Below are 13,771 nucleotides of genomic sequence, written 5' to 3' on the forward strand. Positions count from 1 at the left end.
ACCAGAACCTTGTCGCCTACGTAAAACTCTCGTTCTCTCGCTCTCGGGTTATACCACTGGCTCATTTTTTCCTGGGATTCTTTAAGGTTTTCCTTTGCCAAGGCGCGTACTTTATGCAGCCTCTCCCAGAATTTCAGAACATAGTCGATCACACTGACTTGAACGGTCGAGCTAGACCACTTTTCTCTCAGGAGGGTTAGAGGGCCCCTGGGCCTGTGACCGAAAACGAGCTCAAACGGACTGAACCCCAGTGAGCACTGGACTGTATCCCTGACGGCAAATAACAGAAGGGGTAAAGCCTCATCCCAGTCTTGAACGTCCTCCTGACAGTAGGTTTTAAGCATGGTCTTTAGTGTAGCGTGGAACCTTTCCAATGCCCCTTGGGATTCCGGGTGGTATGTGGAGGCTAGAATTTGTTTGACCCCTAGCTGGGTCATCATCTGCCAAAATGCGTTAGATGTGAAGGTACTCCCCTGATCCGATTGTATCTCCTTAGGCAGCCCCACTGTGGTAAAGAATTTGATGAGGGCCCTCACCACCGCAGTGGTCCTAATATTACCCAGAGGCACAGCCTCTGGAAATCGTGTAGCGGCACACATCATGGTCATGATATACTGCCGCCCCCTCGCAGTTTTAGGTAGGGGTCCCACAAAATCCACAATGATTCGGGAGAAAGGCTCCTCGCACGCGGGGATGGGTCGGAGGGGTGCCTTAGGGATAACTTGGTTCGGCTTACCCACCATTTGGCAGGTATGACACCTTTTACAATATTCACTCATCTCTTTTCTCAGGTTTGGCCAATGGAACTTTCTTTGAACCGGATTCACTGTCTTCGTTATTCCCAGATGCCCACCTAATGGTCCCTTATGAGCTAAGTTCAAAATTTCGTCCCGATACGCTTTCGGGACTACTATCTGATGTACCACCGCCCAGTCCTCATCGACCGACACCTTGGGGGGCCTCCCCTTCCTCATCAACACACCCTCCTTCAGGTAGTAACCTTCGGGCTCAGTTTCAACCTCGGTCTCCGAAAGAACCAACTCTCTCAAGGCTATCAGCTCCTCGTCACTTTCCTGTTCCCGTACAAACTCTCGTCTGGCTAGTGGCAGGTCTACCTCCCCCTGTTTACTCTCTCCCCCCTCCTTACTCGAACCCTCGCTGGTACAGAGTCGGTAAAAACGTGTCGGCCAAATCAAAACCGGCCAGATTTAGACTGCTCTCTCTCTCAGCTGTCTTTTTCGACATGCTGCGAGTGACCGCGCAGGCGGGGTATATCTTCAGATCTGAGGGAGGGGCCTCAATCCTCGCAGGCTGGGTTGTCAGCTTCACGGCTGTTCCCATTTTCCCTCCCGCTAGGTCGTTACCCAGAAGGACATCCACGCCTTCCCCCGGCAACTCCGGCAGGACCACCAGCTCCACTGGTCCCGACACCAACTCACAATCCAGAAGGACCCTATGCAAGGGTACCACTTCGGTCCCTTTTCCTATGCCTTTCAGGGCTACCTCTCCCGTCGGAGGTCCGAACTCTAGCACTTTACGGCTAATCAATGATAGCTCAGCTCCACTGTCTCTCCAGATCCGTACTGGAATTTGTGGGCCTCCCTCCTCCAGGGACATGGTTCCTTCGGAACTAAACGTCTCATGCCCCTCCTGTACTCCATCTACCGAGGGCCCTCTCGCCGATTTTCCGATCGATGCGATACATCCTATAGGGATAGCTGCTTTCCCTTTTTCTGGCTCCTTCCTCGGAGCGGGGCACTTTGATGCAATATGTCCCACCTTTTCACAACTAAAACAGGTCAAACCAGGAAATCTCCAGGTTTCTGGCCTGGTATCCTCACCTTTCCGGCTAGCTCCCGGCTGAGTTTCTCCCTTAGCCGGCGGGCTTTCCCTACCGTTCCCACAGTCTCTCGGGTAACTTTTTGTCAGGGAAAACTTTGTCTTGTGAGTTAGGACATATTCATCTGCAAACCTAGCAAATTCTGCGACGGACCTAGTTGGCCTCTCGTTCAAATACATCCGGATCTCCTCCGGAACACAACTTTTAAATTCCTCAATCAACAGTAACTCTCTGAGACGCCCATAATCCTCGTCCACCCTTTCCGCGGTGCACCAACGGTCCAAGAGCACCCCCTTCTCATGGGCTTGCTCGGTATACGTTTGATTCCACCCTTTCCTTAAATTTCTAAACTTTTGTCTATAGGCCTCAGGTACCAATTTGTAAGCCTGGAGAATGGCCTCCTTTACTTCAGCATAATTCTTTGCTTCCCCCTCCTCCAGGGACAACGCATATGCTCGTTGGGCCTTCCCCTTTAACACACTTTGTAACAACGCCACCCACTGCTCTTTTGGCCACTTCTGATTTACTGCCACCTTTTCAAAAAGCAAGAAATAACTATCAACATCTGTCTCCTTGAACGGGGGCACCAATCTCAACTCCCTACTAACATTAAACCGCTCCGCTCGGTCTAACTCTTGATCTCTTCGCTTGTTCCTTACCTTCTCCATCTCACAGTCATGTTTCCTCTGTTTCTCTTTCTCGACTGCTTCTCGCTCCTTTAGGTGAATTTCATGCTGTCTTTGCCTTTCCCTTTCTCTCTCTCTCTCAACCCTTTCTTTTTCTCTCTCAGCCGCTTCCAGCTCTTTTAACTTAATTTCATGTTCCAGCCTTAATTTCTCCACCTCTAACTGAACCGTCCCACTTGATGGTACCTTTTCAGGGATATCTCCCAATACCTCAGCTTCAAACACTTTCTTCCCAATGTAATACTGGGTTATGGCCCTTCGTACCTCCCGCTTTTTCATGGACGACCTCACTTCTGCGAGGTTCAACCCCTTTGCCAAATTTAACAAGTCTGATTTGGTGGCCGCTTCTAGCGCCCCCCCCCAGTCGGGTTTTTCATAAATTCACCCACGTCCATCTTTGCTGGTTTCCCGTCTGGCTACCCGCGTAACCAGATTCAAGTTTTGGACTACAAGCCCGATTCACTGGCCTTCCAATTTGGTGTCAAATCCCAAGACGAGAAACCCCAAGTTGTTACGTATCCCGTAACTGGATAACTTACCAGCAAAGATAGAGAGGTCCGTTGGAGTCTGATGGCACTATTTTCGAACGTTTTATTCATAAAGGGGGGCACAAAAGTAAGGTTAATACAAACACTCAGAACATATACATCGGCAAAACTCAATCTAAAACGCGGGTATAGCAATAATCATCATTAAGAAATAATCTCGACTGCTGTCTAGGGGATAATATATTGTCCGTTGGGAATATAAAAGTCACTCAGAAGTCTGCAGGCTTCAGTCTTTTTGGGGAATCACTGGGTTTCACGTGTTTCAGAGAGAGTGAGGAGAAACGGGAAAAACTTGCCCGGGTCTTTGACGAAGCAACACCGTTGAATCAGGGGAGCGGTGTTTCCCTGTTATTAGTTCGAAGTCCTTCTCGGTATTATCAGCCACCCGTTCCCCAGGCAGAGAAGTTACGGAGCGCACGTGGCTTTTGACTGGCTTCCAGCTATCACGGGAGCGTTGAGCGATCGAGTCCTTCTGGTGCGTCTCTCTGGGGTACCGCCTTCTGCAGTCCCCTTTTATCTTGACTTGCAGAGTTGTAGATGTCCATCAAAGTAGGGTGATGCAATCCCCACCCCCACATTGCCCGAGGGTGTCCATATCTGTGGTAGCTGTCACGTAGCAGGGTCATGCCCTGAGCACAGGTGTCTCTAAGAGCCATGGCCAAAACCGTTACATTGTCTCTCATTTGCCTGGGTCCGAGACCCAAATTAATAGTGCTCTTGCGATTCTCCGGAAGGAGGGGGCTGCTCCCGCCCCTTCGGCCCCTCCGAGCTGTGGTACATTCATAACAGTATATTGAAACATTCTAGCTATAATTTTCTGTGTTGAACTCCTGGTTAAAAACTGAGAGGTGGATTTTGATCTTATTGACATTAATAGTTTGAATAAACATCAGGGTGATCAAGTCAAGTTCATTGACCCTTCACAATGTACACGGATGCTGCCAAAAGAGACAACATTTCTCCGGACCAGGATGTAAAGCACAGCCGTAGACATAATAGACAATAACTCATAAAATAAGAATAAAATATACTAATTAATTGTGCATAAATTAACAAAGTACAAGAAGTTAAATATTGTAGTGTTATGAATGTACCACAGCTCTGAGGGGCCAAAGGGTGCGGGGTAGCCCCCTCCTTTGTGAGAATCACAAGATCACTATTGATTTGGGTCAGGAGACCTAGGAAATGAGAGAGAGACGATGAGATGAGAGACCCAGCGATATAAAGCTACGGGAAACGGCCATTGTCTCTTGGAGACGGACTTGTGTATTACAATACTGTGCTATGTGGAAGCCCTCAGGCAAAGTGGGCTGGTTGAGGGAGGGATTGCGTCACCCCCAACCTGATTGACATCTGAGACCCTGTGAGTCAGGATAAAGGAGGGTCTGTGTGAACAGCCCCTCAGACGCACCAGAAGAAACACTAGCGATCCCGTAATAGTGGACGCCGGTGGGAGGAGGACACATGCGTTCGGTTCCATTTGCCCCGGAACCGGTGGCTTTTAGCTAACAATGGGGAAACCAACTCCCAACGACTCGAAGTATTGGCATCATAAAAGAACTGGGCAAGTTTAACCCGTCTTTCTTTCAAACCCAAAACGCAGCAGCTTGAACAAACTAACAGTGACTTTTATATTTCCATCGGACAATACATTATCCCCTAGACAATCATAGAGCTATTTCTTATTGATTATTATTATCCCGTGCTTTTAGATTAAGTATTGACGACGTATATTATCTGTATGTTTGCATTGATCTTATTTTTTGTGTCACTTTATCAATAAATACTGCTAAAAATAGTACCATCAAACTTCAACGGACCTCTCTATCTTTGCTGCTAAGTTACCCAGTTACAGGGTTCGTAACAACTTGGGATTCTCGTCTCGGGATTTGATACCAAATTGGAGGGCCAGTGAATTGGGCTTGTAAGTCCAAACTTACACGGGTACACGGGTACCCAGATGGGAAACCAGCAAAGATGGATGTGGGTGAATTTATAGAAAACCTGACTCTGGAGGTGCTAGAGGCGGCCACCAAATCAGACTTGATAAATTTGGTGAAGGGGTTAAACCTCGCAGAGGTGAGGTTGTCAATGAAAAAGCGGGAGGTGCGAAGGGCAATAACTCAGTATTATATTGGGAAGAATGTGTTTGCAGCTGAGGTATTGGAAAATATTCCCGAAAAGGTACCAGCTAGTGGGACGGCTCAGTTAGAGTTGGAGAAATTAAGCTTGGAACATGCAATTAAGGTAAAGCAGCAGGAAAGAGCTGAGAGGGAGAAAGAGAGGGAGTATGCGCTCCAGCTAAAGGAGTTAGAGGTGAAACGGGAGCAGGAAAGAGCTGAGAAACAAACAGAGCATGAAATTCAGTTAAAACAGCTGGAAGCAGCTGAGAAAGAGAAAGAGAGAGAGAGCCGAGAAGGAGAGAGAGTATGGGGAGGCAGAGAAACAAAGGAAACATGACTTGGAGATGGAGAAGTTAAGGCAAGGGCAAAGAGATCAAGGGTCAGACCGAGAGGAGCAGTTTAATGTTAGTCGGGAGTTGAGGTTAGTACCTCCGTTCGAGGAGACGGATGTTGATAGTTATTTCTTGCTTTTTGAAAAGCTGGCAGTGAATCAGGAGTGGTCCAGAGATCAGTGGGTGGCGCTGTTACAAAGTGTGTTAAAAGGGAAGGCACAGTGGGCATATACGACGTTGTCCATGGAGGAGGAAGAGGAGGAGAGTTATGACAAAGTAAAGGCAGCCATTCTCCGGAGTTATGAGTTAGTACCTGAAGCGTACAGACAAAAGTTCAGAACTTTAAAGAAAGGGTGGAGTCAGCCATATACCGAGTTTGCCTATGAAAAGGGTGTGCTCTTGGACCATTGGTGCACAGCAGATATAGTGGAGGAGGATTATTGGCATCTCAGGGAGTTAATTCTGATTGAGGAATTTAAAGGTTGTGTTTCGGAGGATATCTGGATGTATTTGAATGAGAAGCCGAGTAAGTCCATCTCAGAATTTGCTAGGTTTGAAGATGAATATGCCCTAACCCACAAGACAAAGTTTTCCTCAAATAAAAGTTCCCAGAGAGACCATGGGAATGATAGAGAAAGCGCTCCGGCTGAGGCAGAGGTCCCGCCGGGAGCTAGTGGTAAGGTTGAGGGGGAAAGGCCAGACGGCCAGAGATTTCCGGGCTTGACCTGTTTTAATTGTGGAAAGGTGGGGCATATTGCATCTAGGTGCTTTGCTCCGAAGAAAGAGACAGGAAAAGGGAAAGCCACGGTCCCTATCGGATGTGCCGTGGTAATTAGTAAATCGACAAGAGAGCCCCGGATAGACAGAGTACGAGAAGGGTCTGAGAGTTGTCTGTCAAACGGAACCGTGTCTGTGAGGGAGGGAGACACACCAGTTCCAGTACGGATCTGGAGAGACACGGGGATTGAGCTGTCGATCAGCAGTAAGGTACTAGATTTTGGTCGCAAGATGAGAATGGTAGCTGTGAAAGGAACAAGTAAAGGGACAGAAATGGTGCCCTTACATGAGGTCATTATGGATTGTGAGCTGGTGTCTGGACCAGTTGAAATAGGGGTGCGATCAGACTTCCCGAGAGCTGACGCGGATGTCCTTCTCAGTAACGATTTAGCCGGTGGTAAGGTTTGGGCAGCAATGACGATGACAAGCCGGCCGGTGAGTGTTGCGGCCCCGCCCCTAGATTCCAAGATCTATCCCACATGCGCGGTCACTCACAGCCTGTCAAGAGAGGCAGCTGAGAAAGGGAGCAGTTTAAATCCGGCCAGTTCCGAGTTGGCCGGGACGTTTTTACCGACCCCGTGTCACAAGGGTTTAGAGGGTGGTAAAACGAAGAGTAGTAAAGTGAAAGAGAGTAAGGGAGAGGAGGTAGACCTGCCCTTAGTGAGGAGAAAAGTTCTAGAGGCAGAAGATAAAGATGAGAAACAGCTAGAGCTGTTAAAAGGTCCAGGGTTGGACCTGGATGATCTGTCTGGGTTGGCAGAACTGTTTGAAGAAGTTGAAAATGCTAGAGGTGATCCCTATAATGAAATGAGGGCAGTCCTAGATGAACAGGGTGCCCTTACCTTGAAGGAGTCTGCTGGGTTGGCAGATGAGGTTGTTTCAGCCCGCAGGGTTGAGTTTACTCCGGAAGGGAGTTGCCCAGAGAGTACCTGGGAGAATCAGGGGAATTTAGAGTTTGGACCGGGTATGGGTATTGAAAGCCTGAAAGAGGCAAATGTCCTGTTTGAGTGTGTCCAAGATGCGGATGCACGTGGTACTGAACCTAGTAATGGAGCTCAGAAAAAGTATGAGGTATTTGATTCAGTTAAAATGGAAGGCTGTCCTTGTGGGTCAGATAGACTTGGTTCAGTGAAGAAAGGGTTAAACTTGGTAATAGTGGGAAATGAGAGTTCCCAGGTGTTTGTGCTCAACGGTGTGTTAAAAGTTAATGCAGAGATAAATATTATTGTTGAAGGAAACGGGAAATATGTAGTTCCCAAATCGAATGAAGAAAATTTAAAGCCTGCGGATCGCTTACAGATTGAGTTGGAAGATGATGGGGCCTCCCATGCTATTGTTATTCCAGAGTGTGGTGTGAAAAGGCAGAATTTGAAATGCTGCTTGAACAAAGAGTTCGAACTGAAAACTAATAGCCTGAAGGTTCCTGACGAGAGGGCTAGCAACCTGTGTAAAATTAAAGAATTGGGTGGAAATTCAGAAGATGGTCTAAGTTTGGGACACGGTGTTGATAAAATAACTCCAATGAAAGAAGCGGGCGAGAGCCTATTTCACCAGGGTACCCAAGCTCCCCACGTGGGAACTAACCGGAAAAGAGGCGACGGTTAATGGGGACGCCATTTTTAAATAGCAAAAGCCGGTTTTACGGGATTTCGACAAAGCATGTGAATAATAAAGACAACCCCATGGAAGCCTGCCTGTTAAGTTTGAAAGCAACAGAAAGATTAGTATTTGCATGAAGTTTTGTGGATACACGTAAGCTAAGATCACAACTCCTTAGTTTTTGTTTGCAGAAGGAAAAAAATAAAAATAGGTGGTTATTAAGTTGAAGTCTGAAGCTACAAGACTTTAGTAAGGTACAAGATGTTAAGATATTAAAGGAATTGACACTGTAATCGTTAACTGTTTAGATGCTGAATTGAATGTATAACTGTATTACTCTGTAGTGAAAAGGAAAAGCTTTTGTATTGTGTTAGATTCTAAAATCCTGTAAGACTCTGTACTACCTTGTTTTCACCGCTGGTAAAAACGCTTTGAAGAAAGAGGGTATTATGAATGTACCACAGCTCTGAGGGTCCGAAGGGTGCGGGGTAGCCCCCTCCTTTGTGAGAATCACAAGATCACTATTGATTTGGGTCAGGAGACCCAGGAAATGAGAGAGAGAGACGTGCGGAATGTCTTGTTCCCCCCCAGCGATATGAAGCTACGGGAAATGGCCATTGTCTCTTGAAGACGAACTTGTGTATTGCAATACTGTGCTACGTGGAATCCCTCAGGCAAAGTGGGCTGGTTGAGGGCGGGATTGCATCACCCCCCCCGATCTGACTGACATCTGAGACCCTGTGAGTCAGGATAAAGGAGGGTCTGTGGGAACAGCCCCTTCAGATGCACCAGAGGAAACGCTAGCAATCCCGTAATAGTGGACGCCGGTGGGAGGAGGCCACGTGTGTTAGGTTCCATTTGCCCCAGAACCGGTGGCTTTTAGCTAACAACGGGGAAACCAACTCCCAAAAGACTCGAAGGATTGGCATTATAAAAGAACTGGGCAAGTTTAACCCGTCTCTCTCTGAAACCCAAAACGCAGCAGCTTGAACGAACTAACAGTGACTTTTATATTTCCATCGGACAATACATTATCCCCTAGACAACAATAGAGCTATTTCTTATTGATTATTATTATACCCGCACTTTTAGATTTAGTATTGACAACGTATATTATCTGTATGTTTGCATTGATTTTATTTTTTGTGTCTCTTTATCAATAAATACTGTTAAAAATAGTACTATCAGACTTCAATGGACCACTCTATCTTTGCTGGTAAGTGACCAGGTTACGGGGTTCGTAACAGTAGGGTACAGTACAAATTATCCAGGTCCACAGCAACTGGAACACAACGGGGAGTTCAGAAGCCTAATCAACAGTAGTTATCAAAGGATATAGCACGTTTAGCAGAACATGCACTATTCTACAAGTCCTAAAGGTTCACATCCACACAAGGCTGCCTGACTTGCTGAGTTCCTCCAATATTTTGCGTGTGCTTTTGAGAATATAGTAATGTAGTATGGAATAGCTTGAGGACTAGACAGGGTTCTATAAAGTAAAGACCGCATATCCTGAAGGTTTGCGTATACACAATCTTAAGGTCCCTGTAGCTGAAAAACAGCAGTTTCAGCATCACAATAAGCATATCTGTGAACTGAGTATGATTTGGAAACCCCCAAAGCTTTAATCCCGGCGCTGAGGTGTGCAGGGATGCAGTCGGAGCCGAGTATTTACCGAAAAATAAGGACACTGATGCCTGCACATTTTCCTTGAATCATAATCTGAATTATTCTGTATGATTCTGAAATGAAACCTGGATGAAAACATTGTATAAGAGGCTTCAGGCAGAGTTTGGTGCAAAGGGATTATGAAAGAGGAGGGTATACTGTAGATAAAATGAGTTCTGTGGTGTGGAACATGCTCTGGGATTTGCAGGCAATGCACGCTTGTTCCGTGGCAACTGAGTGAGACTGGCAGAGCAAACATTGAAAATGTGAACACTGGGAATGCAAAGATTGAAGAATGATTCTAGGTCTGGGATGAATGAAGCAACATGCTGATTCATCAGAGAAAGTGTGGATTGTTTCCAAAGTTGGAAATATCTATGTATTTTCCAAACCTGCAACATTAAGGAGCTCAGAGACAAGATTTTGAACGGGAGAGCGATTTCCTGGAAATCACAGGTATAAACTCCATCTTGTGGGGAGCATGCTGTCCTGAAGTGCAGACTTTGACAGCCTGTGAGAAGTACGGCCCAGAACTGGAATTTTAAAGCTAGAAAGGAAACAATTGGCTCATTTTGCACCATTAACTTTTCTGAAAGTGGGTGATACATTTCTTCCTGAAAATAAACAAATAAATCTCCAAATTAGTCCAACAGAATCAACAGGTACATTGATAGAAAATCCAGCTGCAGCTCTGAATCACCCAGATGCTACAGAAAGCTGTAGAGCTACAGAAGTGAAAGTAGATGTGAATTGGGAGCAGGGAAATTCCCTGCATCAGGACGTCAGTGTTTGGCAGAGTTCCCTGCAAGAGGTTATGTAAATGAGAGAAGTGTCCCAATAAATAGAAGCTCACTGGGTGTTTTCAGCAGGTCTTCATTCAGCGGGGAACAGCTGCATTGAACAGAAGATCCTCCAGCAGTACCAAGTGGAAGATGGACCGAACAGCCACTGTAACCATCCTCATCCTCCTCCTGTGTGCCATTGCTGCACAGGGTATGTTGAGATAACTGAACTGGAGCTTTATTCAAGTGATGTACATATCTTGCGGTTCCTGTATAGTTTACAATGTTAGAGAGCAATTAAAGTGAGGAATATTTAAATACCTGTAACTGTAAATTGCATGAGCGTCAGATTTATATAAGATTAATCTATGCAGCTCTACTGCAACATTTGAGAGTGAGATGTGCAAGCTCCTCTCTGGTCATGCTTTGATGAAACAAACATGCTGGAGGAACATCAGCAAGTTTTACAGGCTTTGCTCTCCTTGGAGCAACAATGAAATCTGAGTGAATATAATCTTTCCTCAGGTGTTCCGATTCCGGGAGCAGAAGGACGGTGCAAATGCATTCAGACCAGCTTCGATGTTATTCATCCGAAGTCCATCAAGAGCTTGAAATACATTCCCAGTGGGTCGTCCTGTGAGAGAGCAGAGATAATGTGAGTAAAGCAGCCAGATTATCAACTTTAACTTTATTCCTTTACTGATGATTGTTTCATAAACTGTGCACTTCAAGAGGAGACAAACTGTTTCTGAGAAATAAATTTTGAAAGACTTTTTCTTTTCGCAGTGTCACCCTGAAAAATGAGAAGAAAGTGTGTGTGGATCCTGATGCCAAGTGGTTGCAGGCTCTTATAACAGCCATGAAAGGTCAGTGTTTGGTGCTTGTCAAAATTTACACTTAAGATGTTAAGTAACATAGATGTAATGAATTATTTTTTCTGTGTGATTCTGGTCCTTCATAGTGGAGGTTGCTGTCTGCTCCTCACTGTCGTTCCAGCCGTAACCTGGAATGACAGCAAACTCTTTCACCATGTTTGCTGTCCGAGCTGAGCATCTCACATTATTGATGCTCCTTGGAACATTACTGTGGTAGGGATCAAGACCTAGAGGTTGAGTCACTATAAAGCTGTTAATTGAAGAAGTGATGGCTGTTACCAATCATTACACCTTTTAATCCAAGTGAGACCAACAAATGAAGATGAGTTTCATTCTAAGCAGGGATGTTAGATATAAAATAATAAATAGTGTTCATCACCATAGGCTGCAGCCATAGAAAAGGAGCAGGGGAGGGTATAAATTATTGGGGTGCCGGTTACAGAGAGTGTTTTGACCTGTCTGGTCTCCAGCATCTTGGTGTTGGAGCTACAGATAATGTTTACTCTCTAGAACAGGGGTTCCCATCATAGGGCCCTGGGGCGCCCTGCTTAATGATACTGGTCCATGGTATGAAAAGGTGGGAAGCCTTGCTCTAGAGTTTTGCCTTGTAAAGAGATGAAGGATGATCAATGGCTGCCAGGAAGTGATTCAACTCAGATCAATACAGTAGATAATGAACTGTTGATGCCAGGAACGACAGCAGTGTGACATTATATACTTGCATGGTGTAGCTTTGTGAGAAGTTAGAAATGAACTTGAACACAGTACAGTGCATTTTGGTTTATACCTTTTACAATATCAATGAAGTATGAGCGAGTTTCCAAAGCATCATTTTTTGGAAAGTCAGTTTGAAAATTATTTTAATGCTGTTGCTTGAGACACTATATGCTGAAAATCTGTGGGTGATGATACAAATTATTTAATTATTTTACAGGTGGGAAACAACACAAATCAAAAAACTGAAGCTGAGAAATGAGGGAATCAATTCCATCTCTGGATTATCCGACGGGGAATGATGGAAGCTCAGCCCTGGGTGTTAACTCAGTGATATCAGCACCCAGTGGTTCGTTCCAGTGTCTCCTCTTCATTGTCGTCTGAGAGTGATCTTGGAGTTCCTCCCTGGCACACGACATGTCTAAAGCCTGCTGTGCTATCTGTTTACATTTGATGATTCCATCTGATGTTTGTGTTAAGCTTTGTGCAAATCATAGGTTTCTTGTGCCATTTACAGTAATTAAAGTAGATTCTGGACCTGTGACCTTGTAGAAAAGTGCAAATGAGACTGGAGTCATTTGATAAAACTTAATCTTAGCTATCGGGTTGGGAGATAATGATGGCAATGAACTAAGATGGTGGATGAATCTCTCTGACTATAGAGTTAAAATGATCTCAGGCCACAAGGGAAGCCAGTGATGGGGAGGTGGGCTGTGCTCTCTTCCATCCCTGAAATTAAACCATGGGATTGTTCACAACAACTCAAACTCCAACCGTCCCCTTTCCTGTTTGAATTCTGTTCGGAATTGGTGATATACTGATGGAAGGATATTGGACCAAATGTGTTCTAATTTAAATGAAACATTCTTATATAGGAATATCAGTACAAATGTTTGAAAACCACTTTATGTCTTTTTACTGCAATGTTTTTGACGGTTCATATTATCATGAAAATATTGTACTACCTTTGAAGAGTGTCAGATTTTAAAATCTATCTAAAATCCATTGAAGTAATTTGCTACTGATGTAATTTTTATGTAAAATATCTACTGCACACTTTAGAAGATAATGCTGCTAATAGCCTGATAATCACTGGATGAAGTAAACGTTTTAAGTAAGAATAGAGTCTATATGTTAGTGGAAATGTTTTGTCCTGAGGGAGATTTTACTGACTGGATTTAGTTTATCATTCATCAAAGCTGGACTTCTGATATATGTGAATGAATTTGTTGAGCATTCCTCAAATGTGTTTAAGAAGTTAAAATAAATTGGGTTTCTGCTGAAGAATTTGTTGTCAGTGTTTCTGAATGTTCGGTAAAAAATCCTGTGTTTCTTCATTTTATAAATGAACTAATTAAAGAATGAAGTGCGATGGGTCCTCGGACAAATCTGCACAAAGCCAGTGGGAATTTTAGCGGGTTTTAATAATTTTAGTTTAAAGCTTATGTCCTGTATGAGGAGAATTAATAATAATGGGTAATAATTTTAAGGGATAATTATCATAAGCACAATGTTCAATAAATATAGTTCTAAATAGTTGAGCTCAAGTTTGCCTCATGATACTTTAAATATTTACATACATCGCTTGAAATGGAGGTAAATTTAAATCTGCGAACCAATCCTTGGTTAAAGTACACTGATGTAGCTGTGACATTGAGTCAACTGCACAGATGAAAGGCACAGATTAGTACAACGTTACTGAATTGTGGAATCATTGAGAAAGCCAATAGATTCTTTGTCAGGGCAATTTACATACCTGTCCTTGGAACTTAACACAGACATGCTGGATCTGGAGTGCAGTTAACATCAGAAGAGAAACTGAAATTT

General features: G+C 44.6%; 1 protein-coding gene across 1 annotated transcript; it reads left to right on the top strand.

Annotated features, from left to right (window-relative positions):
- The first annotated feature begins 10,459 nt into the window (after positions 1-10,459).
- On the top strand, positions 10,460-13,217 carry LOC132404359 (interleukin-8-like). The gene is made up of 4 exons (XM_059988504.1): positions 10,460-10,566; positions 10,881-11,010; positions 11,142-11,221; positions 12,165-13,217. Exons 1-4 carry the CDS (start codon positions 10,506-10,508, stop codon positions 12,191-12,193), a joined length of 300 nt encoding a protein of 99 aa, XP_059844487.1. The 5' UTR covers positions 10,460-10,505; the 3' UTR covers positions 12,194-13,217.
- The last annotated feature ends 554 nt before the right edge of the window (positions 13,218-13,771 follow it).

The sequence above is a fragment of the Hypanus sabinus genome, chromosome 14 (assembly GCF_030144855.1).
Source record: "Hypanus sabinus isolate sHypSab1 chromosome 14, sHypSab1.hap1, whole genome shotgun sequence".
NCBI classification, from domain to species: Eukaryota; Metazoa; Chordata; class Chondrichthyes; order Myliobatiformes; family Dasyatidae; genus Hypanus; species Hypanus sabinus.

Coding starts and splice junctions, on each gene's coding strand:
- LOC132404359 (XM_059988504.1), top strand. CDS start 10,506: ATGGACCGAACAGCCACTGTAACCATCCTCATCCTCCTCCTGTGTGCC. Junction 10,567..10,880: donor GTGTGCCATTGCTGCACAGG/GTATGTTGAGAT, acceptor ATCTTTCCTCAG/GTGTTCCGATTCCGGGAGCA. Junction 11,011..11,141: donor TGTGAGAGAGCAGAGATAAT/GTGAGTAAAGCA, acceptor TTCTTTTCGCAG/TGTCACCCTGAAAAATGAGA.